At 44.9% G+C, this 26,588-nt stretch overlaps 2 protein-coding genes across 2 annotated transcripts in view; both read left to right on the forward strand.

Moving 5' to 3' along the window:
- LOC142259226 (uncharacterized) overlaps window positions 1-22,843 on the forward strand; it is a 101,506-nt gene extending 78,663 nt beyond the window's left edge. Inside the window, exon 2 of the mRNA XM_075331716.1 lies at window positions 22,044-22,843. Coding sequence (XP_075187831.1) covers window positions 22,044-22,843 — 800 coding nt within the window. The remainder of the gene's footprint in view (window positions 1-22,043) is intronic.
- On the forward strand, window positions 15,856-16,355 carry LOC142259235 (oocyte zinc finger protein XlCOF29-like). The gene is made up of 2 exons (XM_075331722.1): window positions 15,856-16,001; window positions 16,131-16,355. The coding sequence occupies exons 1-2, from the start codon at window positions 15,924-15,926 to the stop codon at window positions 16,353-16,355; spliced, it is 303 nt and encodes a 100-aa protein (XP_075187837.1). The 5' UTR covers window positions 15,856-15,923.
- Window positions 22,844-26,588: the final 3,745 nt, after the last annotated feature.

Here is a 26,588-nt window from a genome sequence, read left to right on the forward strand (position 1 = left end):
TGATGGACCAAACCATTGATGATAGGATGTGTGACCCCTACCCCCTGAACATGGTGGGCTGGTCAAGCAGCCCAGACAATGCATTTCCCTTTTTGTAACTTCAGAGTGAGCTGAAACTTGAAGAGAGCAGGAGCCCCAGCCTGGGTGGCTGTGGACACGGACGGAGCTAGGCCTGTGTGGCGGCCCGTGGGATTGTGTGGAACTCTTTGGAGTACTTAAACCTGTTGGATCATCCTCGGCCTGTTGTCTCTCTTTGCTCTGATGTACACCCCGTCACATAATGTTTATTAGAAAACAGATAGGGGCACTGTCATGTAAGTAGAGACATAAAATACTGACAATGATTTGGAAAAAAGAATCAGGGAAGTCCCATACTAGGACCTCAACAACAGCATATTGTATAAAAGAGTATTAGCTCCAACTTTACTGTATAGTAATGGCCCAAACAATCAGTGAAGGGAGGGGGCCCGATAGGGCACACACAGTAAGGGGGACATATATCATTATTCAAAGCTAGAGCAGTGCTTACCCATATATGTTGCCAATATGAACGCTGTGTCAGTGGTCCAGGTAATGGAAGGGGAAGCCCCGACGCGTTTCGCAGAAATGCTTCCTCGGGGGGCAGTCTGTCTTTGATTATGCAAGGCTTTACAAAACTCAGTTTTTTCTTTTTCTTTACTTGTCATGTTATACTGAGTGGCCGTTTATACTTGATTGGAACCCCATTTGTTATCCCTTTTAATCCTTCATTAATTTTTATTTAGTTTGTAGATACATCAATGTGTATATGCATAGTATTTATTGCATATACAGTACAGACCAAAAGTTTGGACACAGCTCCTCATTCAAAGAGTTTTCTTTATTTTCATGACTCTTTAAATTGTAGATTCACATTGAAGGCATCACAACTATGAATTAAAACATGTGGAATTAAATACTTAAAAAAGTGTGAAACAACTGAAAATATGTCTTATATTCTAGGTTCTTCAAAGTAGCCACCTTTTGCTTTCATTACTACTTTGCACACTCTTGGCATACTCTTGATGAGCTTCAAGAGGTAGTCTCCGGAAATGGTTTTCCAACAGTCTTGAAGCAGTTCTCAGAGATGCTTAGCACTTGTTGGCCCTTTTGCCTTCTCTCTGCGATCCAGCTCACCCCAAACCATCTCGATTGGGTTCAGGTCTGGTGACTGTGGAGGCCAGATAATCTGGCGTAGCACCCCATCACTCTCCTTCTTAGTCAAATAGCTCTTACACAGCCTGGAGGTGTGTTTGGGGACATTGTCCTGTTAAAAAATAAATGATGGTCCAACTAAACGTAAACCAGATGGAATAGCATGCCGCTGCAAGATGCTGTGGTAGGCATGCTAGTTCTGTATGCCTTCAATTTTGAATAAATCCCCAACAGTGTCAGCAGCAAAGCACCCCCACACCATCACACCTCCTCCACCATGCTTCACGGTGGAAACCAGCCATGTAGAGTCCATCCGTTCACCTTTTCTACAAAGACACGGTGGTTGGATCCAAAGATCTCAAATTTGGACTCATCAGACCAAAGCACAGATTTCCACTGGTCTAATGTCTATTCCTTGTGTTCTTTAGCCAAAACAAGTCTCTTCTGCTTGTTGCCTGTCCTTAGCAGTGGTTTCCTAGCAGCTATTTTACCATGAAGAACTGCTGCACAAAGTCTCCTCTTAATAGTTGTTCTAGAGATGAGAAGGTGTGTCCAAACTTTTGGTCTGTACTGTATATTTTTCTTCACTTTTATACACATTGCATTCATCTTACACTCATTTTTTTTTTTAATTATTCTTCACTCATTTTTTAATTTTTATTTACTTTTCATGTGTGTATATCTCACATTTTTTGGGGGGATTTTTTGATTTTTATAGTATTATCCTATTCATTTATTTTCCTATTATATATGTTTCCTTATGTCCTCCCTTCATATGGATACATATTTGTGGTACATTTGATAACATCAGCACACCTAATCCCATTCTACATACTTATGGCTCATGTTATCCTCAGTTGTATACTTTAATCTTCTTCATATATATGTCCGGTATGGAGCGCATGCGCAGATTGGGAGAGCGGACGTCATGCTTGGAGGCGTCTCATACTTGGCGCGGATCGGGTCATGTGATCGTCATCGCGTCACGTGTTTATCACGTGGCTCTGTGCTGGCCGCGTCACCTGCTCTGCTTCCAGGTGACGTCTCTGATCAGTGACGTCTTGCTGTCCTGGAGTCTGGCACACATGCGCCATGTAATTGTTCCGGCGGGAATTCTTTCCCCATTTGATTGGATACGGGTCCTTTAAATAGCATCGGCTTTTGCTGCTCCGGCACCATTCATTCTCGCCTGACGAAGGTACGCCAAAACGCGCGTAGGGTGGGTCTGGGATTGGCGTCAGCACAGCTGATACAGTCATGGCCTCAGGTAAACACCTTGGTTGATTTAAAGAACCATAAATATTATCTTATATTTTTGTCATTTGATCTCTGTGCAATCTTGCACATGTATTATATATGAGATACTATGGGATACTATGTATAATTAAATTGCTGCTACTTTTTAACAATTACTATTTATTAATTAGCTATTTTCACTAGTGCACTTTATATTTTAGTAAATTGTAGCTGCTAGTTTGTTTGTATTGATATCCAATATTTAATTGATATTACCAAATGATGGGCCATATTCTCGTTGCACCTAAAAAAATAATTTGATACATATTTATAATCTTAATGGACTGTTTTGGTGCTTTATCGCTGTGTCTTGATCCAATCCCTTTGTTGTTATTTTTCCTTGCTGTTTTTATGTCTTTTGTGATGAACTAATAAAATTGTGTATTTTTACTATTTTTAATGGCTATTCTATGTGAATTGGGTTTTTGTTCAATTATAATAGCCTATTCTTAGTATAGTGATAGTCTACTGTGGACACACTATATATACATAGTGTGTCCACAGTAGACTATCCTTACATACATCCTTGTTGACATTATTCGGTTTAAGTTACATGTAGTCATAGCACGTGATCATGGCACATGACCGCCAGCTGTGAGGTTCAGGCAGAGACTGAGCAGTGATCAGTGATGACGTCACTCAGGTTAGCCGTGGCCACAGATGGAGGTTCCCACGGTCCACCACTTGTGACCGCAGGTAACTTAACCTCAGGTGACTTCAGTGACCTCACCTGAGGTCATTCACAGCTCATCACGCGACTCACTCAGTCTGTGCCTGAACATCACAGTGTACGTAGGAAATACTGTGTATAGAAGTGCAGAATAGGGTCTTACCAGGTAAGGTAACAGATAAGCCAAGGTAATTTCATTCACCTATTAGGGTTGTGCCAGTCACAACTCCTAAATGCACATAATTGATGGCGACAGCCGCAGCTCTGGAAAGCGAATTCAGACATAACGGGGGTGAGATCGGGTGTATGCCACACTATCACCAGAAAATCAGATGTTGATTATTTCATCTCTTTATGCTTTTATTCGGGTCGACGCATTTCAGAGAACTCTGTATCCTTGATCAGGACATCAAGGAAAAATCAACAGTCTACTACAGAGGAAAGAACATATATATATATATATATATATATATATACTGTAGATATACATACAGATATGTCAGAGGACCGCCCACTGTATTTCAAATACTGGTGGGACAATCGACTAATCAGATAGTGGCAACAAGATTTAAGGCATAATGTATAAACGGACGACTTTAAAAGTCTTGGAGGTAACAAATATCGCAACAATATAGAAATTACAAAACAAAAAGCAAAAAGAGCAAAAGAATAATGCAAAAATATTTCTTGGAAATATTATTATTATTATTATTTATTTATAGAGCACCATTGATTCCATGGTGCTGTACATGAGAAGGGGGTTACATAAAGAATACATATACAAGTTACAATAGACAGACTAGTACAGAGGGAAGAAGTAAAATATAACAGAATGCTGAGAGTCTAGAACTGTGGATTTACTGGGGATCGTAGTAATACACTGGCTAGAGGCTCTATCCACAGCCCTATATAGGGGATCATGATAAACAATGGGAAGATAAGAAAGGTTATGGTATATTTTGTGTTAAAAAGGGGGGGGGTTGTTTTAAAAAACTAAATTGATGATGATATTACAGAGAGAGGAAAAAAAAAATTAAAAACTTTGAATCTCACAATCATGTATTATTTATCAAAGGGAAAAAGGAAAAAACTGAAGAAAAATAAAGAATTGCGTGTGTATAGTGACGGGTTGTGTAAAAATTGATATGCAGTGCGAATGTTCAGAGACCACGAGCAGGAAAGCCCTTATGGGTAAGAAGTGTTGAGAGGTTTCATGTAGTAGTGCAGACATAATATACAGTGTGTGTGCAGAGACCGCGTGCGGCAATCGTACATATGAGGTTAACGTACTAGAAGGAGTTCATATAAGCAAACAAAGCAATATGTGTGAACATTTAAAAACTTTCTTTTTGTATAAGGGCCCTAAACACACCCAGTTAGAAGCCATGTAGGTGGCGGTCCGCCTGCGGGTGTTAATGTTGTGCTAATGAAGCCGCTCAGGAAGCAATGAAGAAAAATCCATGGAGGAAAGTAATTAATGAACATTTCTTCAGTTTTAAAAACAAAAAGGAATGTTGAAATAATGAATTTTAATGGAATTATATAATATTAGTTATTGGTGGGGAGTGTTGATGTGCACCATATATTTGTATTCCTTAGTATAGGGATTCTAGCTGTGAAGGTTCAGAAAGCGAGTGCCAGAGCAAAGCAGGAGTGCGCATGCGTGAGGGGTAACAGGAGTTCAGGTCCGTGGGAGAGAACCACACTGCGCATGCGTGGGGGTTAAAAGACTTCAGACCGTGGGAATTACCTCACTGCGTCTGTACAGATTACGGAAAGTTCACAAGCTTCAAACGAGAAGCCCTCCCGCATGACTACAGTGCGAAGGACAGTGCCGGAATAACCACACACAGGACCCCATAATCACGCACCCCTTCCCTCAATTAGAAACATGAATCATTAACATCAATCATATACAATTTATAGTTATGTAAATGTATAAATATAAACATTATTAAAATGAAACATATTTAAAAGTCGGGACCTGAATTAAGATAAATTAAAATGAATATAATATAAATAAATAATATAAAACCAAGAAATCTATTAAATTGAATAAAAATAGATCAATAAAATAATATTAATAACACGGATCTGTCACCTCATTTAAATCTATAGGCTTCAAATTATTTAATTTGTATATCCAGAATGTTTCTTTTGTACTTAATACCTCCACTGTATTAGGGGTATTAGGAAGGATCTAATCGATGGGGTCACCCTTAAAGCCATTTTTATTATGAACTACCGTACAATGCCTAAAGAGTCCGTGTAGTAAAAAAACAGTTTTAATATTCTGCCTGTGGGAATGAAGTCTGTAGTGGAGTGTCTGAGAGGTCCTGCCCACATACTGTTTATTACACTCGCATTCTATCAGGTATACAATAAAATAAGACTGGCATCTGAGAGGGCCCTTTATCAGAAAATCTTCCGAACTGAGGAAGAGCAGAAGAATTTCCCCTTATGTTGGATGCTGGATTGACTTACAGAATAAACAGTTTTTTGCAAAGTATCAATATGAGCCTGCTTGCAACACAGAGTTCACTGTATCTGTGGCGCCCCTGCAGCTTCAGGCGCCACAGGGTACTGCACCTCATCTAGGGTGCAGTATTCATACTGGATACGGAGGAGGTCATCACCGCTAAACCACCATAACACATCCAACACATAACACAGGAGCTCTTTCACTGGGACTGGGCAAGGGTAGGTGCCGGGGGTGGCCATCATGAGGTATGGGACCTCCTGCCCAGTGGTTCAGCAAACCAGGAGGCGGGGCACCTTCAAGGGAAGTTAGGAGCCATCTCACACAGAATTCAGTTAGCGCCAGATCAGCACCCAGGAAGGGGGTCGAGAAGGCATCAGTTAGAGACGTCAGGAAAAAATGACAGAATAGAAAGGGGCCCATGGTCCGGAGGTGGAGATTCAACCCAGGTTCTTAGGAATAAGGGGAATCCCAGGGTTCGCGAGGAGTGCAGCAACCACCGATGACCCGTTCCACGGCCCACAAGCTGGGGTGGAGGGAAGACCACTAGAGAGGACACACAGAAGGAAGCACCGGCCTTGACCCCCTAACTATCCTAGATTGGCTGGAACTTCTCCACCTGCTGGGGGCTACAATATTTCTCAGGGTAGGGGCCCTTCTAAAACTGATACCCGGATGAGGAGGCATAACATCCTTTAAAATAGGATCTTTTAATAACATGTTGCAATGTTTTTCCAAAACGTTTCTAATAAAAACATTGTCATTACTGTATGTGGTAATGAAATTTATCGTGAAATCATGCAAATTACTGGATTCATAAAAAGCAGTTCTGGGTTTAAATTACCTTGGCTTATCTGTTACCGTACCTGGTGAGACCCTATTCTGTGCTTTTATCCACTGTATTTCCTACGTACACTGTGATGATCAGGCACAGAGTGAGTCGTGTGATGAGCGGTGAATGAACTCAGGTGAGGTCACTGAAGTCACCTGAGGTCAAGTTACCTGCGGTCACAAGTGGAGGACTATAGGAACCTCCACCTGTGGTCGCAACTAACCTAATTGACGTCACCACTGATCGCTGATCAGTCTCTGTCTGAGCCTCATAGCAGGTAGTCATGTGCCATAATCGCTCACTGTGACTTTACATGTAGCAGAGCTTGAATCGTTGTGGGACCTCGTGTGAATTATGTTGGACCTGCACGGGTGTTTTGGGGATTAATAAACTGGTAAAAGAGGGTAAACGCTACATACACATTGTGCACCCACGACTCCGCTACATAGATATCATACATACACAGCTCTGCTACGTAGACGTCGTACACACATGGCACTGTTCCGTACACATCGTACACATGCGGCTCTGCTCCATATATGTCATACACACATATTCAGTGACTTGTGATCAAGAGCGATCAGATCAAAACATCTTTATTTTAAAGTTGTTCAAGAAATCTTCTCCTCACCTGAACTTATCAATAAAGAATTCAATTTAGCAAAGATTGAAATAAGAGTGTGAAGGGGTCACATACATACGCAACAGGGGTCACATACATACGCAACAGGGGTCACATACATACGCAACAATGGTTTACTAAAACCGTCCACTGACACCGCACCTCACTGTTTGCACGCCAATATAGGACTACACTGAGGAGCTGATCATGTGACCCCTGACTCCTCCCCTCCATGTGACATCATCACAGGTCCTGTAAGCACAGAGCAGCCATATATCCGGTGTGCGGCTCTGCAGGTGGAGGTAGGTGCAGGGTATTATATATCTAGTGTGCGGCTCTGCAGGTGGAGGTAGGTGCAGGGTATTATATATCTAGTGTGCGGCTCTGCAGGTGGAGGTAGGTGCAGGGTATTATATATCTAGTGTGCGGCTCTGCAGGTGGAGGTAGGTGCAGGGTATTATATATCTGGTGTGCGGCTCTGCAGGTGGAGGTAGGTGCAGGGTATTATATATCTAGTGTGCGGCTCTGCAGGTGGAGGTAGGTGCAGGGTATTATATATCTAGTGTGCGGCTCTGCAGGCGGAGGTAGGTGCAGGGTATTATATATCTAGTGTGCGGCTCTGCAGGTGGAGGTAGGTGCAGGGTATTATATATCCGGTGTGCGGCTCTGCAGGTGGAGGTAGGTGCAGGGTATTATATATCTAGTGTGCGGCTCTGCAGGTGGAGGTAGGTGCAGGGTATTATATATCTAGTGTGCGGCTCTGCAGGTGGAGGTAGGTGCAGGGTATTATATATCTAGTGTGCGGCTCTGCAGGAGGAGGTAGGTGCAGGGTATTATATATCCGGTGTGCGGCTCTGCAGGTGGAGGTAGGTGCAGGGTATTATATATCTAGTGTGCGGCTCTGCAGGTGGAGGTAGGTGCAGGGTATTATATATCTAGTGTGCGGCTCTGCAGGTGGAGGTAGGTGCAGGGTATTATATATCTAGTGTGCGGCTCTGCAGGTGGAGGTAGGTGCAGGGTATTATATATCTAGTGTGCGGCTCTGCAGGTGGAGGTAGGTGCAGGGTATTATATATCTGGTGTGCGGCTCTGCAGGTGGAGGTAGGTGCAGGGTATTATATATCCGGTGTGCGGCTCTGCAGGTGGAGGTAGGTGCAGGGTATTATATATCTAGTGTGCGGCTCTGCAGGTGGAGGTAGGTGCAGGGTATTATATATCTAGTGTGCGGCTCTGCAGGTGGAGGTAGGTGCAGGGTATTATATATCTAGTGTGCGGCTCTGCAGGTGGAGGTAGGTGCAGGGTATTATATATCTAGTGTGCGGCTCTGCAGGTGGAGGTAGGTGCAGGGTATTATATATCTAGTGTGCGGCTCTGCAGGTGGAGGTAGGTGCAGGGTATTATATATCTGGTGTGCGGCTCTGCAGGTGGAGGTAGGTGCAGGGTATTATATATCCGGTGTGCGGCTCTGCAGGTGGAGGTAGGTGCAGGGTATTATATATCTAGTGTGCGGCTCTGCAGGTGGAGGTAGGTGCAGGGTATTATATATCTAGTGTGCGGCTCTGCAGGTGGAGGTAGGTGCAGGGTATTATATATCTAGTGTGCGGCTCTGCAGGAGGAGGTAGGTGCAGGGTATTATATATCCGGTGTGCGGCTCTGCAGGTGGAGGTAGGTGCAGGGTATTATATATCTAGTGTGCGGCTCTGCAGGTGGAGGTAGGTGCAGGGTATTATATATCTAGTGTGCGGCTCTGCAGGTGGAGGTAGGTGCAGGGTATTATATATCTAGTGTGCGGCTCTGCAGGTGGAGGTGTGTGGAGATTCCCCATTACTGGGCTCAGGCTCTCTGGGGGAATTAGCTCCATTGTCCTGGTGTGTGTGGCGTCTGCTGCACATGCTGGGACCTGGGCTGGGCCGGGGGGTTCTTGCCCAGTAGGGTTCCGGGTTGAGGAGGAGTGATCCCGTGCCTTGGGCACTTTAGAAATGGCAGCTATTAAGAATACTGTGCGGTTGGAGGTGGTGGAGGATGACCGGATGGATATTGGGCTGGAGTACATTGTCAGGAATGTGGTGATGGGGCTGGCTGGAGTACATTGTCAGGAATGTGGTGATGGGGCTGGCCGGAGTACATAGTCAGGAATGTGGTGATGGGGCTGGCCGGAGTGGACCTAGACAAGGTGTTTTGCATCCAGGAATTTGCGAAGGCCGGTAGATTTGACATCTCCTTTTACACGGAGGAGGACTGCCTGAATTTTTACCAGCTGCTGAGAGAGAACCAGGCGCACGAGTTTCTGCAGTTTATCCTGGTTAAACCACTTTTTTCTAATGTGGAGAGGCCCATCACCGTCCATATGTACAACCCTTTTGTAGAAATAGCCATGATTAGAGCGTTTTTGGCCAGATATTGCTCTTCTGTTAAAGGAGGCATTAAGCAGAAAAACATGTTTGGGGTGTTTAATGGGAACATAAAATTCTGGGTGCGTTTTAAACAAGATCCAGAGAACATTGGTGGAATAATGCACCCTCCCGGGAATTTTTCCATTGGGGGAGATAGGGGCTATCTCTTCTATCCTGGGCAGCCTTCCTTTTGCAGGAAATGCTTCAAATATGGACATGTGGCTGATAACTGCGAGGCAGGTGTAGCCTGCAGGAATTGCAAACAAGTGGGGCATGAAGCCTCGGAGTGTCCCTTTTCCCCTATGTGTGATATCTGTGGTGCAGGAGATCACACTTGTAGGTCTTGCCCTGGCTTGCATCGCCAGTCATTTTTGGAGAGATCTCAGTTTGTGAGGCGCAGAGACAGGGATAAGGCTGTGAAGGAAACACCAGCTCTGGAGAAGGTGGATGTTAACCCCCAGGTGTCTGAGGTGCCAGCTGTGTCTGTAATGGGGGCTGTGGTAGTTGATCTTCCCAAGATTGAGAAGCAAGCCATGTTGGTGGACATTGACCTTCCCAAGGTGGAAGCCCTATTGGGGGTGGCAGAGCCCTCTGTGTGTGCAGAGCCATTGGGTGTGGTGCCAGAAACTCCTAGTGTGCCACTGCCTGCTTCTTCTGTGGATCTCACGCCGGCAGAGCTGATTGAGGAGTTTCTGAGCCCTGAGCCTGTTTCTCCCTTGAGCCCTAGTATGTATACATTTTCTGTGTCTCCAGAGGAGAAGGAGGAAGCCAGGATGCCCAGGGCAGAGAGCAGTGCTATTTTCAAGAAGGTGCTGGACAAAAATAAAATGTCTCATAAATCTGTGAAGAGGTTAAGGAGTAATCCATTGGCAAGGGTTCATGTGCCTCCAATAGAGACACATAATCCTTATGCTATATTGTCTCCTGACTTGGGGGACGAGTTGCAATCTGAGGCGCTTTCTGCAGTTAATCCTATTTCTCCCAGTGTGGGTTTTTTGGAGGACGGCAAGGTGGCTCTCCTGGAGGATATGCTTGAAGATCCGTCGTAATGTGAATGCTCTGCACCTGCTTGAATGTGGTTTCTTATTCCCCTCTTTGGTTCCCATAAACCTATACCTCTATGGTGTTACAACTAAGGATCCTATCACAAAATGTGCGTATGTTTACCTCTTTGCCTAGGCGCGCAGTGGTATTGGATTTTTTGGCCTCAAAGGGCAGTGATATTGTCTGTGTACAAGAGTGTGGATTAAAGAAATTTCCCAAGAAAAGTGAGTGGAAATATGGAGACTCTATCTGGTCTTTTTCTACTTTGAATAGGAATGATGGCATTGGGGTGTTGATACAAAATAAGGACATTTCTGTCCAGGAATACACCGTGATTGAAGAAGGCAGATGTGTGCTGGTTTCTTTGTGTTACCATGGATGGGACTTCAGGCTCATATGCATTTACGCAAATGTGGACAAACATGACCGTCTTTTGTTATTTCAGAAGTTAATTTCATTTTTACACGGTAAAGTTCCTGTTTTTGTGGTAGGAGATTTTAATTGTGTATTTTCCAAATCAGCAAGAGCAAGTGCCTGTGAAAACAAGGTGGATGCAACAGGTATTTTGTGGAATAAGATAATGAAAGATTTTTCCTTAAAGGATGCAGTGGTTACCAAACCGGGACCATTTACTTATCATGCCGCGGATGGTCGCACGGACTCCCGGCTGGATTATTTTTTCCTTTCAGATGAAATTTACTGTACTAATTATGTCCAAGAGAGAGTGTGTTTTTCTGATCATGAATGTTTGATGGGAGTGTTTGAGGTGGATGAATTTTCTTATGGAAGGGGTAGGTGGAGAATGAATGTGAGTGTGCTAGGGGATGAAAGGGTTACAAGAATGTTTGCTATGAGGTTTGCTGGATGGGTGAGGCAGAAAAATTATTTTGGTGATATTTTGCAATGGTGGGAATGGGTTAAACGTAGGATACGCGGTTTCTTTCGGAAAGTTGGTTGCATCAGGGCTAAACAGAGAAGATTGGCCTTTACCCGCTTTAATAGACGGATTGCTTTTCTGCGTAGGTGTAAATCGTTTGGTATGTGTGTGGAGAAAGAGTTGCAGGGAGCGCAGAAAGAGGTGAATGACTGGATAACTGAGAAAGGTCGAGAGATTGTGTTCTGGTCTCGAGTGAAAATCAAAGAGCAGAATGAGAAATGTACTCGATTTTTCTTTAAGAAAATGTGTGGAGGGAAGAAAGATATGAGAATTTTGCTGAATGAGGAAGGTGAAGAAGTGCGTGGAGAAGGTGTGATAAAAGAAGTGGCAAGATTTTATAGAGAATTGTATGATGTGAAGGAATGTGAGATGGGGAGGGACAATGAGTTTCTGCAGGTGGTGAAGAACTTTGTGGATGAGGATGAAGGGCTTAGGTTGCTGGATGATATTACTATGGGGGAACTCCATGATGTGATAAGCAAATCACCTAAGAACAAGTCCCCAGGGCATGACGGGATACCATGTGACTTTTACGTCAAGTTCTGGGACATTGTGCGTAAAGAATTCTTGGAGGTGGTGAAATTCTTATTCACAGGAAAGGAGATGCCGGACTCTATGAAGAGAGGATTGGTGGTTTTACTTTATAAAAAGGGGGATAAGAGGAGTTTGGTGAATTGGAGACCCATAACTTTATTGAATGCAGATTATAAAATCTATGCAAAAATTCTGGCAAGTAGAATGAAGGAGGTGATTGCTTCAGTGATAGGTGAGGAACAGGTCTGTGCGGTGCCCAAGCGTAGGATACATGACAATGTGTGCCTGGTGAGAGATGTGATTGAGGACTGTAAGAATAGGAAGAAAAGTATAATTGTGTGTGCATTGGATTTTGAGAAAGCGTTCGATCGAGTGGCCCATTTGTTTTTGTTTGGTGTGTTGATTAGAATGGGTTTTCCTGAGCGTTTGGTTAGATTGATTGCGTGTTTGTATGAAGGTGCTCAGAGTGTGGTGCAGGTGAATGGTTTTTTCACGGAACCTTTTAGGATTTTGTCTGGTGTTAGACAAGGTTGTCCACTTTCTCCTATTTTATTTATTTGTGTGTTAGAACCTCTGTTACAATTGATTAGGCAAGATAAGGTTGTGAAAGGGATTTTGGTTCCAGGTAGTGATGGTAAGGTCGTGAAGGCTGTGGGCTACATGGATGATGTGTGTGTGTTGTGTGACTCTGAGTGTGATTTGCAAAGGGTGAAATTGTTGGTGAAATTATTCTGTATTGCGTCTGGTTTCAAAATTAATTGGGGGAAAAGTAAAATTAAGGTTCTTTTTAGCTCTCAGGAGGTGAGGGATGTGGATATGGGATGTGTGAATGAGGGTATTGAGGTGTTGGGTGTTAGTTTGGATGAGGAATTGAAAGGTGAGAAAAGTTGGGATGTAATGAGTGCTAAGATAGCGAGGAAATTGGATTTTTGGAGGCTGCGTGAATTATCCTTCACAGGGAAAATATTGGTCATTAAAAGTGTAATATTGCCTATGATTATGTATTTGGCGTTGGTGTTTCCTCCGCCGTGTGTCTTTTTTAGGCGTATAAATAGATTATTGTTTATATTTCTATGGGGTAGTAACATAGAGAAAGCTAAAAGAGAGATTCTCTTGAAAAGTAGAAGGAATGGGGGTTTGGGTTTCCCTAACCTGGAGGTTTATATTGGGTTAAATTGCATTAGGTTTTTAATAACTTTATTTGCTAAGGAAACTAAAGCTGCTAGTATGGCCAGATATTTGGCCGGCACTATGGCCAACCGACTACAATGGTCTTTTCAGGACAATAGTAAGCCAATTGCCTTTCTGTGTCCGCTGTGGTATTTGAGGGTGGAAGCCTTTATCAAGAAATTTCATCTGGAGAAAATGTCTATGTTGAGCTTTCTTAACAAGAAGGTTTTGACTAAGAGAATGTGTATGAATGATATGATGTGCGTGATTGCAGGGTTGAAGTCTGCAGAAGCGGAAGATGTCTGGCAAAAATTGGAGCGTTGTGACTTGTCTAATAAACAGAAGGATTTTGTGTGGATGTCTTTGCATGGGGTGCTGCCGGTGAGGAGCGTGCAGAAAAGAAAGGGGTTGGCTGTGTCTGAACGGTGTCCAAGAGAGCGGTGTGGAAGTGATGAGGAGGTGGGTCATGTGCTGTGGTCATGAAACTTTGCTAAGGATGTCTGGAATAAGATGAGTGGGCTATGTATGGAATTGACTGGGATACAGTGTCTGACTTATAAGATTATTATGTTTGGGTTATGTAAATTAAACAGGACGGAGGATAGATTGTTGTGGATATTTGTGGCTTGTGTGAAGGAAGTGCTCTGGAATTGTAGAAATCTGTATGTGTATAAGGAGGAGGTGATTGAGGTGACTGATTGCGTCAGTATGATCTTAGAGAAATTGCATTTCTATTATAAGTATGATTTGGAGAGAGGACTGGATGCAGAGGGGATGTGGAAGTTTTTGAAGTGGAAACAGATATTTGTGTGATTTGTATATTTGGATTTCATGGTTATAAGTTTGTAACAGTTATGGTTTTTCTTTTGTGATGACACTGAATTAAAGGAAAACCTTATATGATGATTAAGACATGACCATATGCTGTCTTCCTATGGGAGCACAGGGCTATGGTGGACACTCTATCTTAACCTGAAAGGTTTTATAAAAAAAAATAAAAAAAAAAAAATTAACCCCTTCAGCTCTGAGACTTTCTTGGAGTTTTTCTCTCGCTGATTTCTATAAATCGTGAGGTTTTTGTTCCTTTTCCTCTGATAGATACAAACGCCCCAACTATGAGAGGCCGGAAGTGAGGAAACCCGTCTGCCCTCAGTCCTCAGCCCCTTTCTGCCCTCAGTCCCCGGCCCCTTTCTGCCCTCAGTCCTCGGCCCCTTTCTGCCCTCAGTCCTCGGCCCCTTTCTGCCCTCAGTCCTCGGCCCCTTTCTGCCCTCAGTCCTCGGCCCCTTTCTGCCCTCAGTCCTCGGCCCCTTTCTGCCCTCAGTCCTCGGCCCCTTTCTGCCCTCAGTCCTCGGCCCCTTTCTGCCCTCAGTCCTCGGCCCCTTTCTGCCCTCAGTCCTCGGCCCCTTTCTGCCCTCAGTCCTCGGCCCCTTTCTGCCCTCAGTCCTCGGCCCCTTTCTGCCCTCAGTCCTCGGCCCCTTTCTGCCCTCAGTCCTCGGCCCCTTTCTGCCCTCAGTCCTCGGCCCCTTTCTGCCCTCAGTCCTCGGCCCCTTTCTGCCCTCAGTCCTCGGCCCCTTTCTGCCCTCAGTCCTCGGCCCCTTTCTGCCCTCAGTCCTCGGCCCCTTTCTGCCCTCAGTCCTCGGCCCCTTTCTGCCCTCAGTCCTCGGCCCCTTTCTGCCCTCAGTCCTCGGCCCCTTTCTGCCCTCAGTCCTCGGCCCCTTTCTGCCCTCAGTCCTCGGCCCCTTTCTGCCCTCAGTCCTCGGCCCCTTTCTGCCCTCAGTCCTCGGCCCCTTTCTGCCCTCAGTCCTCGGCCCCTTTCTGCCCTCAGTCCTCGGCCCCTTTCTGCCCTCAGTCCTCGGCCCCTTTCTGCCCTCAGTCCTCGGCCCCTTTCTGCCCTCAGTCCTCGGCCCCTTTCTGCCCTCAGTCCTCGGCCCCTTTCTGCCCTTAGTTCTCGGCCCCTTTCTGCCCTTAGTTCTCGGCCCCTTTCTGCCCTTAGTTCTCGGCCCCTTTCTGCCCTTAGTTCTCGGCCCCTTTGTGCCCTTAGTCCCCTCCACCTTTCTGCCCTCAGTCCTCGGCACCTTTCTGCCCTCAGTCCTCGGCCCCTTTCTGCCCTCGGTCCCTTTCTGCCCTCGGTCCCTTTCTGCCCTCGGTCCCTTTCTGCCCTCGGCCCCTTTCTGCCCTCGGCCCCTTTCTGCCCTCGGTCCCTTTCTGCCCTCGGCCCCTTTCTGCCCTCGGCCCCTTTCTGCCCTCGGCCCCTTTCTGCCCTCGGCCCCTTTCTGCCCTCGGCCCCTTTCTGCCCTCTGTCCTCGGCCCCTTTCTGCCCTCTGTCCTCGGCCCCTTTCTGCCCTCTGTCCTCGGCCCCTTTCTGCCCTCTGTCCTCGGCCCCTTTCTGCCCTCGGTCCTCGGCCCCTTTCTGCCCTCGGTCCCTTTCTGCCCTCGGTCCCTTTCTGCCCTCGGTCCCTTTCTGCCCTCGGCCCCTTTCTGCTCTCAGTCCTCGGCCCCTTTCTGCTCTCAGTCCTCGGCCCCTTTCTGCTCTCAGTCCTCGGCCCCTTTCTGCCCTCAGTCCTCGGCCCCTTTCTGCCCCCACACAGTATAATGTTCCCCCAGAATGTTCTCATTATACGTTTCCCCTTATTCTCTCCAGTAATTGTATTATTACAGCGGATTCTTTATGATGTTACATCGTCATCTTCTCCACATTCAGGTCCTTATAATATCGGATCCTCTCAGTGGAGATCTTCTATAGAAGAGAATTCTCCTGATTGCCCCGTGAAGGATGGATATGGACAGGGACAAGATGGCGGAGAGGATATTACACCTCACCCTAGAGATCCTCTTCCGGCTTACTGGAGAGGTGAGAGATTCTGATGACGTCACATTACATCATTCTTATCTATGGGAATAACAGATGGACAGAACTGGAGAGGTGAGGACTCTGGAAATGTCTGGAGTGAGATTTATTACTGTGTCTCTCCATAACCAGGATTACACAGTAGTGAAGAAGACCTCTAGTGAGCGCTGTCAGGCCCCTGTGTCTGAGGGATGGAGAAGACCCCTGAGCCCAATCACGGGGCCTCCACCTCACCCCCCGATACATGAGGACATCAATGACCAGAAGATCCTAGAACTCACCTACAAGATGATTGAGCTGCTGACTGGAGAGGTGACACTGCTGGGAATGCTGGGACATTATACAGTAACGCTATGAAGGGATCGGGGGTGACGGTATCATTGTATGTGTCAGGTTCCTATAAGGTGTCAGGACGTCACCGTCTATTTCTCCATGGAGGAGTGGGAGTATTTAGAAGGACACAAAGATCTGTACAAGGACGTCATGATGGAGGTTCCCCAGCCCCTCACATCACCAGGTAATAGACAGGACTAAATACACACGGCCTATAATTATCTGTATGTAAGGAATGAATTCAGTCCCTGTATGTGTCTCCTCCAGGTCTATCCAGTAAGAGGACAACACCAGAGAGATGTCCCCGTCCTCTTCTCCCACAGGACTGTAACCAAGAAGACCCCGATGTTCCTCAGGATGTGTTTCCTCCAGCTCTATCCAGTAAGAGATATCTACTCATGTACTTTCTGCACTAATGTTGTGTTTACATTTTTAGACTTTCTGCTCTGTTTTTTTCAGCTGTGTTTTCTTTGCTTCTGCTTCTTCTGCTGTTTGTTTCTAGTCCCTTCTCTATGTCATTATGAAGGCAACTCAAAGACCTGCAGAGGGTTCATGAATACCCAGTTCCCCCGAAAAGACGACCTACACCATAAATAATCTCTAGCATGATTTTATGGCATTTTTGGAGAATGGTTGAAATATAAGCCCTACTCCATAAATAAACCCTAGTTACAGTCAGGGCCAGCGTTGGGAGGAGTCTAACCGCAATTTCTCAGGAGTCGCACTCTCTTAGGCTATGTGCACACGTGTGCGCTCTGCACCGCAAAGAAAAGGTGTGCTTCAGAGCGCAGCTGAAAAGGTGCGTTCTGAAGCGCATGGTGCCTGCAGAATTCGTGCGCTTTGCATGGTACCTCTCCCTATAGACAGCATGCAAAGCGCACGGAAGAAGTGACATGTCACTTCTTAGAACGCAGCGATTCGGGCAGCAGCCCAATCGCTGCGTTCTAATATGCCACGTGCGCACGGCTCCTGCACAATCTCCATAGATTGTGCAGGGGACGCAGGACGCATGCAGTTACGCTGCGGTGCAGATCGCAGCGTAACTGCATGTAATATGCACACAAGCGCACATAGCCTTAGGGTTCCCATAAGTTGTATTCTGAGGTAGATTGTTTAAGGACCTTAGATGACTTCAGAGTCTTGACATGATGTAACCAAAGGTCTCTTAATTGCAGAAGTCTAAAAGAACTGAACAGGACACAGGCTGGCATGCAGGACTGGCATTAGGGTAAAGGGAGAGTGTGGTGCCCCTGACCTGGTCAGGCGCCACTGAGTACTGCACCCATGCTGGGGCAGTGCTTCCAGGTAATCCTGAAGGCTGGAATAGGGTGTGTACGCACAGACACATAGCAACCAGGTCTCCCACACCTTGAGAGGGGACCCTTGGGCAGACCCAAGAGGGGGCTTGCCTCCACATCTCAGCAAGGGGTGTAGGGGGAGGAGCTGGAAGCTAGGTTGCAGCGGCTGTCAGGAAAGAAGAAAGGAGAGAGCCTGTCTGAGAGGAAAGTGCGGCAGTCGCAAGTGGGACGTGCGCTGCCACTAGTAAAACCTTGCACGTGAAGTAGCCGTTAGCGGGGTAGAACGGTCATCAGCAAATCAGTCTGAAAGACACCTGAAGAGAGGCAGTCGAGTACGGGGACTACTGGTGGCTAGGCACGCACGGGGAACAGGTCCCTAGAGTAGACGTCCATTTACTGATTTGCTAAACCTGCTGGTGAGGGGAACAACAAGTCCTGCACCAACTAGAGTCCGAGCCTCAGCAGCAACGAGGGGGACTATAAGGAGGATCGAGCCTGGAGCCATCTTCCTTGGTCCACGCTGCCGGCAAACGGGCCAAAATGGGGAGAAAAGGCAGTAGCGACTTCCCTTGATGAATCCCACGGTACTTTAAGTCAGGGGTTATCCGAAACAAGAAGTGCTAGGAAGGCGAGTTAACGGTTACCCTTAGACCGGCCTAAAGGATACCTGGTTCCACCTGGTCTAATCTCGCTCAGGTACCTCACAAAACATCAAAAGTGAGTAAACAAGTTGAAAGACTCCTTGGACTGAGACTGAGTTATTCTGAGACCTGTTGTTCTATATACCCGAGCCCCAGGGCCAGCCTCACTCACGGTAGGCCACACCACCCGACTGCAGACTCCATCAGCCCCAGACGCTCGTTAAACCTGCAGTGGCGGTCACCCATAACCCTGACCGCAAACCGTGAGTGGTGGCACGACTCCTATACATATAAAACTGACATACCTGTTGCCAGAGATAACCAAGTGAAGACCCTGTGGCGTCCCTGGAGGTGGAGTGATGTCCCGGAGGCGACCACTACGGGTGGGCGTCACAAGAGCAAACTGGACAAATTCACAGGCCCCATTTCTCCTAGGGCCCGGTGTTTATATGATGATTATAGGACTGCTTAAGGACCCTGTTGACATCATGTCATGTGATCAAAGATCTCTTAAAGGGAAACGCACCAGTTTTTTGACTGTTAAACCAAAAGTGTCACCTTCTGCAGCTCCTGGGCTGCATTCTATGAAGGTGCACCTTGTTGCTGTCCCCACTTGCAGACCAAAAAAAGAACTTTATAAAATATAACCATTTTGTATGCTAATGAGCTTTGTTGGCCAGATGGGAGGGCTCTATTTCGGCTCCTGTCCCTACTTTTGGCCTTGCTCGCCGGCCTCCTGTCATTATTGACACGCCGCAGTCATCATGCACGCTGCTGGCCAAGTCTCGCGCAGGCTCAGTTCGCTCTGCCCATATCGCGGGCCGAGCAAAAAACAGTTTCCCTCACGTGCCGGTGATGTATCTGTGCCAGCGCGAGACTTGGCCAGCGGTGTGTATGATGACGGCGGCGTGTCAATCATGACAGGAGGACGGCAAGCAAAGCCAAAAGGAGGGACAGGAGCCAAATAGAGCCTGCCCATCTAGCCAACACAGATCATTAGCATACAAAACAGTGAGATTTTATAAATTTCTTTTTGTGGTCTGCAAGTGGGGACAGCAACAAGGTGCACCTTCATAGAATGCAGCCCAGGAGCTGCAGAAGGTGACACTTTTGGTTTAATAATCAAAAAACTGGTGACAGGTTCCCTTTAATTACAGAAGTCTAAAGCTGAAAAGTCGACAGGCTGGTGTCTGTGTGTGTTAACGCCAATTTTAACCAGCTTTGCCAAAATGGGCAGAGCACGGCCAGAAGAAGGGTGTGATGCCACCGCTTCTCTAATAACAAAATTATTATAATTATTATTATGATGCCACCGCTTCTCTAATTTGTAACAAACTGTGGCATTCCATATTACAGAAATCTCACTCCAGTCCCTGACATCATTTTTCAGTGTCTATGGCCGGTCTTGATGATTTGGAGCCCTAATGTTTATCTGCACAGACCGCAAGACCCTGCTACCTACTTTGGCGTCGAACCACAGGCTTGAAAATAAGACAATAGTGTGCACACACTTAGAATTATAAGAATGGGGGAGGTGCTAGTGTAAGAGGATCAAAAATCCCTGAAAAATGCAGGAAGATCCTTGAAGTAATTAATGCATATATCTTATGAGTGGGCTCATAAAATGAATATGTGCTCCAGATGCATTAATTACTTCAAGGATCTTCCTGCATTTCTATACAGGCGATTAATTTTCCCTAACTGCCCAGGAAGGACGGGATATTCCTACCCTGAACTCCACTGTGGAGGGAACAGGAAAAACCTCACCGTATTGCCATTTTTTTTTATCAATGCGATTAATGTGATCAAGGTCCTGGAGGACCGAAACGTTAATTGTCGCAAGTGTCGCATGTCTTTCATTTGTTGCTATCTTGCCTTCTGTATTAAAAATCTATTAGCATTGAGAAAAAGAGTTATATCTTTATTCATTCTTGCCCATTGAGAGTGCAGTGTTATATTTATGTATGAACTACAGGCTTGGGCAGGGTAACAAGAGTTATTCTCTGCTGGGCTGCTTGTTACTGTCCTTGATCACATGCTGTAGTGGAGCCAGTGTTATTTGCTCCCCTTCTGTATATGCTGGCTGGACTTTTCTATTAATGCCAGGTATAGGTTACCTATACTAGTCTGGTGAGGTGTTGTGATCCAGACTTACGGGTGGTTGTTGTGTGGTATTGCTGTGAGCTGTTCTGGTGTTAACCCTTGTTGTCTTTTTGTTGCTGCCTTCCTTCTCTTGCTTTTCTCCTTAGTCTCTCACTGTTTATTTCTGTGAGTTTGCAATGTGTCCCGTCTGTCTTAGGCTGTGTCCGCACTTTGCGTTTCCACCTGCGTTTTAGGTGCTTTTTAGGTCCGTTTGAACTGCAGCGTTTTCATGCCAAAAGGCATGCGTTTTGATTTTCCAGCAAAGTCTATGGAAAATGTGGATTTCCTGTCTGCACTTTGTGTTTAAAAACGCAGCGTTTATTTTGTGGCAAAAACCATGCATTCAAAGAAGTAGCATGTCAATTGTTTTTGCCATTTTGGGTGCGTTTTGCTAACATTGAAGTCAATGAGAAATGGCAAAAACCAAGAAACATCAAAATTCCAGCGTTTTACCTGCTTTTCAAGTGCAGAAATCATGCTTTTTGAACATTTAAATAATGAAATCATAAGTCCCTTTACACACACACACACAGTCCGACAATTTAATTAAAGAAAATTATTTTTTGGCTATTTTTGCGATAAATTTAATATTACCGCAATAATTATATGAAATATATCTATTTCCTTTTTTTCCTTAAAAATATAGATTTGTTTCTTTTTTTTCCTTTTTTTCATTAAGTTTGACTGTTTCAACTTTATTAAGCAGTGTCTTTATGTTCAAAACGCATCTATCAAAACGCAATTGAAAAGCATCTAAAAAGCGCTAAAAACGCATCAAAAACGCGGTAAATACGCATGCGTTTTTAGCGCAATTTTGTGGTCAAAAGCAACTTTGGGCAAAATCAATTATTGCCAGAGGGTGCGTTTTGACATGCGTTTTGGATGACGCAAAGTGCGGACATAGCCTTAATCTGTGTTTCCATCACATGCCTGCCCCTTCCTTCCCCAGGGGTATAACAGATTAGATCTGGTCAGGAGAGTAGTAAGGCATGGGACTCCGCCATCTCCAACTTCAGGGGTAATCCAGAGGTTAGGAATAGCTTAGGGTGCCCTAGTATGAAAGACAGTATAGGAGCCCCCTGTCCCTCATTATCCTGCAGTCACATTGTGACAATCAATCAGATTACTGTAGCACATTCCAGAGAATTGGTGATAAGAATGGGAGATCCAAATTAACGAAGATGTAACTCTTAGATGTCGAAATTGGAAAACAGATTCAGAATACATGTTTTGCTAATTTAATTTCTGATGTTATGGTTTAAAAAAATAAGTGTACTTTCAAGATAATATCATTAAAAATAATAACATTGTGTTTATTTTCGCAGATGACTGTATTGGGAGTTTACATGGACCTCTAATATCTTCAGAATTTATAACAGATGATGAATGTATCACACATGATACATATGAAGAGCATGCTGTTGTCCCAAATATACCTCCAGCCCTTCCTTGGAAAGCGCTATCATCTGATCTTTTCAAACAAGTCCAAAATTCCGATTTATCACAGAATTGTAAGCAAAATAAAAGTTACAGAAGAGATGTGGAACATGAAATGGCTCCTACAAGAGAGAAACCATTTTCATGTTCTCAGTGTGGGAACTGTTTTATTAAGAAATCACACCTTACTAGACATCAGAAAATTCACACAGGGGAGAAACCATTTTCATGTTCAGAATGTGGGAAATGTTTTACCAGGAAATCAAATCTTGTTGCCCATCAAAAAACTCACACAGGTGAGAAGCCATTTTCATGTTCAGAATGTGGGAAATGTTTTACTGGGAAATCAAATCTCGTTGCCCATCAAAAGGTTCACACACATGAAAATCTGTTTTCATGTCCAGAATGTGAGAAATGTTTTACTCAAAAATCAAACCTTATTTATCATCAAAAATATCACAAAGGGGAGAAGCCATTTTCATGTTCAGAGTGTGGGAAATGTTTTATTTACAAATCAGACTTTCTTAGACATCAGAAAACTCACACAGGGGAGAAACCATTTTCATGTTCAGAGTGTGGGAAATGTTTTATTCATAAATCAAAACTTGTTAGACATCAGAAAACTCACACAGGGGAGAAGCCATATTCATGTTCAGAATGTGGGAAATGTTTTATTCTCAAATCAGAACTTGTTAGACATCAGAAAACTCACACAGGGGAGAAGCCATTTTCATGTTCAGAGTGTGGGAAATGTTTTGTTTGGAAATCAGATCTTGTTACGCATGAAATATCTCACACAGGGGAGAAGCCATTTTCATGCCTGGAATGTGGTAAATGTTTTACTAGGAAATCAACTCTTGTTAACCATGGAAAGGCTCACACAGGGGATAAACCATTTTTATGTTCTGAATGTGGAAAATGTTATTCTCAGAAATCGGATCTCATTAAACATCTGAAGAAGCCGCACAGGGAAGGAACCTTTATCATGTTGTGAATAATTGAAATGTTTAACTGGTAAATCAATTCCTATTGACCATGAGAAAACCCACACAGTAGAGGAGCCATTCTTGTATTCAGAATTGTGCAAATGTTTTTATCATTAGTCAGGTTCTGTTGTCAGATGAGTATAATGGGAGAAGCCATCATGATGTACCATAATTCAAAGGGTTTTATCCTAAAATCAATTGCTCAAGTAAGAATTGGTCAGGGAAAGCACCATTTTCTTTCTTTTTAAACTTACTGTATTATTATGACCATAAGACACACCTAGGTTTTAGAGGAGGAAAATAGGGAAAAGTATGTAGCAAAAAATATAGTCATGATGCACTTATGGCGGGGAATCTGCTGCTAACTATTATGGGGGCAATATCCCCCAATTCTATACTAATGTCCCCCATCCTGGGCCACTTTCAGTTCCATGTGTCGATCATTCTGGTGTATATGTGGTTCTTCCTGGTAAATATGTTCCCTATCTTTGTCTTCTCCTGGTGTATATGGCTCGCATCCTGGTATATCTGGCGCTTATCCTGGGCTCATCCTGGTATATAAGATCCCTATCCTGGTATATATGCCTCACATCCTGGTATGTATAGCTCTCATCCTGGTATATATGGCAATCATCATGGTATATATAGCCTTCATTCTGGGCTCATCCTGGTATATATGATCCCCATCCTGGTATATATGGTGCTCATCCTGGTATGTATAGCTCTCATCCTGGTAAATAAGGCCCTAATCCTGGGCTCATGCTGGTGCATATGGTCCCCATCCTGGGCCCATTCTGGAATATGTCATTTACAGTGCCTACAAGTAGTATTCAACCCCCTGCAGATTTAGCAGGTTTATACATTCGGAATTAACTTGGCATTGTGACATTTGGACTGTAGATCAGCCTGGAAGTGTGAAATGCACTGCAGCAAAAAAGAATGTTATTTCTTTTTTTTTTTTTTTTTAAATTGTGAAAAGTTTATTCAGAGGGTCATTTATTATTCAACCCCTCAAACCACAAGAATTCTGTTTGGTTCCCCTAAAGTATTAAGAAGTATTTCAAGCACAAAGAACAATGAGCTTCACATGTTTGGATTAATTATCTCTTTTTCCAGCCTTTTCTGACTAATTAAGACCCTCCCCAAACTTGTGAACAGCACTCATACTTGGTCAACATGGGAAAGACAAAGGAGCATTCCAAGGCCATCAGAGACACGATCGTGGAGGGTCACAAGGCTGGCAAGGGGTACAAAACCCTTTCCAAGGAGTTGGGCCTACCTGTCTCCACTGTTGGGAGCATCATCCGGCAGTGGAAGGCTTATGGAACTACTGTTAGCCTTCCACGGCCTGGACAGCCTTTGAAAGTTTCCACCCGTGCCGAGGCCAGGCTTGTCCGAAGAGTCAAGGCTAACCCAAGGACAACAAGGAAGGAGCTCCGGGAAGATCTCATGGCAGTGGGGACATTGGTTTCAGTCAATACCATAAGTAACGTACTCCACCGCAATGGTCTCCGTTCCAGACGAGCCCGTAAGGTACCTTTACTTTCAAAGCGTCATGTCAAGGCTCGTCTACAGTTTGCTCATGATCACTTGGAGGACTCTGAGACAGACTGGTTCAAGGTTCTCTGGTCTGATGAGACCAAGATCGAGATCTTTGGTGCCAACCACACACGTGACGTTTGGAGACTGGATGGCACTGCATACGACCCCAAGAATACCATCCCTACAGTCAAGCATGGTGGTGGAAGCATCATGCTGTGGGGCTGTTTCTCAGCCAAGGGGCCTGGCCATCTGGTCCGCATCCATGGGAAGATGGCTAGCACGGCCTACCTGGAGATTTTGGCCAAGAACCTCCGCTCCTCCATCAAGGAACTTAAGATGGGTCATCATTTCATCTTCCAACAAGACAATGACCCAAAGCACACAGCCAAGAAAACCAAGGCCTGGTTCAAGAGGGAAAAAATCAAGGTGTTGCAGTGGCCTAGTCAGTCTCCTGACCTTAACCCAATTGAAAACTTGTGGAAGGAGCTCAAGATTAAAGTCCACATAAGACACCCAAAGAACCTAGATAACTTGGAGAAGATCTGCATGGAGGAGTGGGCCAAGATAACTCCAGAGACCTGTGCCGGCCTGATCAGGTCTTATAAAAGACGATTATTAGCTGTAATTGCAAACAAGGGTTATTCCACAAAATATTAAACCTAGGGGTTGAATAATAATTGACCCACACTTTTATGTTGAATATTTATTAAAATTTAACTGAGCAACATAACTTGTTGGTTTGTAAGATTTATGCATCTGTTAATAAATTCTGCTCTTGTTTGAAGTTTGCAGGCTCTAACTTATTTGCATCTTATCAAACCTGCTAAATCTGCAGGGGGTTGAATACTACTTGTAGGCACTGTATATATGATTCCCATCTAGTTATGTACAGGTGAAAATGGGCCCCTTACCTCTTGGGCTGCAGGTTGCACGAATGATCTATCTCCCCCTGCTGTCATCCAGGTATATATCCCTCATCACACTGCAGACAAAAAAAATGATTATACTCACCATCCCTCTGCTCCCCCAGTGTGCGGTGTTGTCTTTGGTGACGGCAAGTGAATTCATTGTGTAAGCGGTGCGTTGCTTGACGTCACTGCCATGCACCTGCAGTTACACACAGACATCAGCTACCGGAATATTCACTGCTCCCCACACCCAGAATTATGGACTGGAGGATCAGTGAATATTCATTCTCTAATAGCAGACACACGTAATTACTCAGCCGCAGCAGTAAGTTGGTGCCTGGGTCATCATGTGCCTGCTATTAAAGAGTATGAATATTCACTGCTCCCCACACCCATAATTCTACCCACCCCTCGATGCCGGCTTCAGTGGCTAGAGGTAGACGGGATTATGGGAGTGAGGAGCAGTGAATATTGAAGAGTGAGTATTGAAGTATATCACATTGTATATAATTGCATTTCAAAACTTGTTGTTTTGTTAATAAATGCTTGTAAATATATATTCTTCATGCCTGGCTTTCTGTTGTTTAGATGTGATGATTTTGCCTCAGAACCTCTGGAGTTGAGGCAGAGCTGTAGACATTTCACACAAAAATAGGGAGGGGAGAATTTAAATCACACTGTATCTTAGTGTCACGCTAGGTACGGGGAAGTACCAAGCGCACGGAGGAAGGAAATGGAAGGGAAACCCTGTGTCTAGGAAGATGATGACCCCTGACTAAACCTACTGCTGGTCCCTGAGGTCCCTCATTACCCGAAATAGGTTCAGCACCTATGTGCCAAGCCGGATACCTGACCCTAGGTATCCTAATGCTGGGCCCTAAAGAGGGAACAGATGGGATGAGCTCTTTGTCAACCCCACTAAACAACTATAGAAGACACAGGGGGGACGGGACACGAGGAAATGCATGATCTACTTATCATTAATGTCTCAGGAAGGAGTTCAGCAGAGCTTTCAGCAACAACACCACAGAGGAGAACAAGCCACCTGCTTGCAACCTCGGTTTGAAGGAACTGAAAATATCGCCAGCACAATCCAACGGAAGGAATGGGAATTTAAACACAAAGGGAATACTGATAATCAACAGGTGGGTGGAAGTCGAGCTCCTGCTGGGTCCAAAAGGGAGAGAGATAAATCCAGCAGGAATGCATTCTGTACGGACGCTGTGAGCATTGATGGCAAGAAACCACATGACTGTCTGTCACCCGTGACACCTAGCTATGTGGAAGTTATTAAGACACTCCG

The sequence above is a fragment of the Anomaloglossus baeobatrachus genome (genome assembly GCF_048569485.1).
Source record: "Anomaloglossus baeobatrachus isolate aAnoBae1 chromosome 5 unlocalized genomic scaffold, aAnoBae1.hap1 SUPER_5_unloc_4, whole genome shotgun sequence".
NCBI lineage: Eukaryota > Metazoa > Chordata > Amphibia > Anura > Aromobatidae > Anomaloglossus > Anomaloglossus baeobatrachus.

Coding starts and splice junctions, on each gene's coding strand:
- LOC142259235 (XM_075331722.1), top strand. CDS start 15,924: ATGGATATGGACAGGGACAAGATGGCGGAGAGGATATTACACCTCACC. Junction 16,002..16,130: donor TCTTCCGGCTTACTGGAGAG/GTGAGAGATTCT, acceptor CTCCATAACCAG/GATTACACAGTAGTGAAGAA.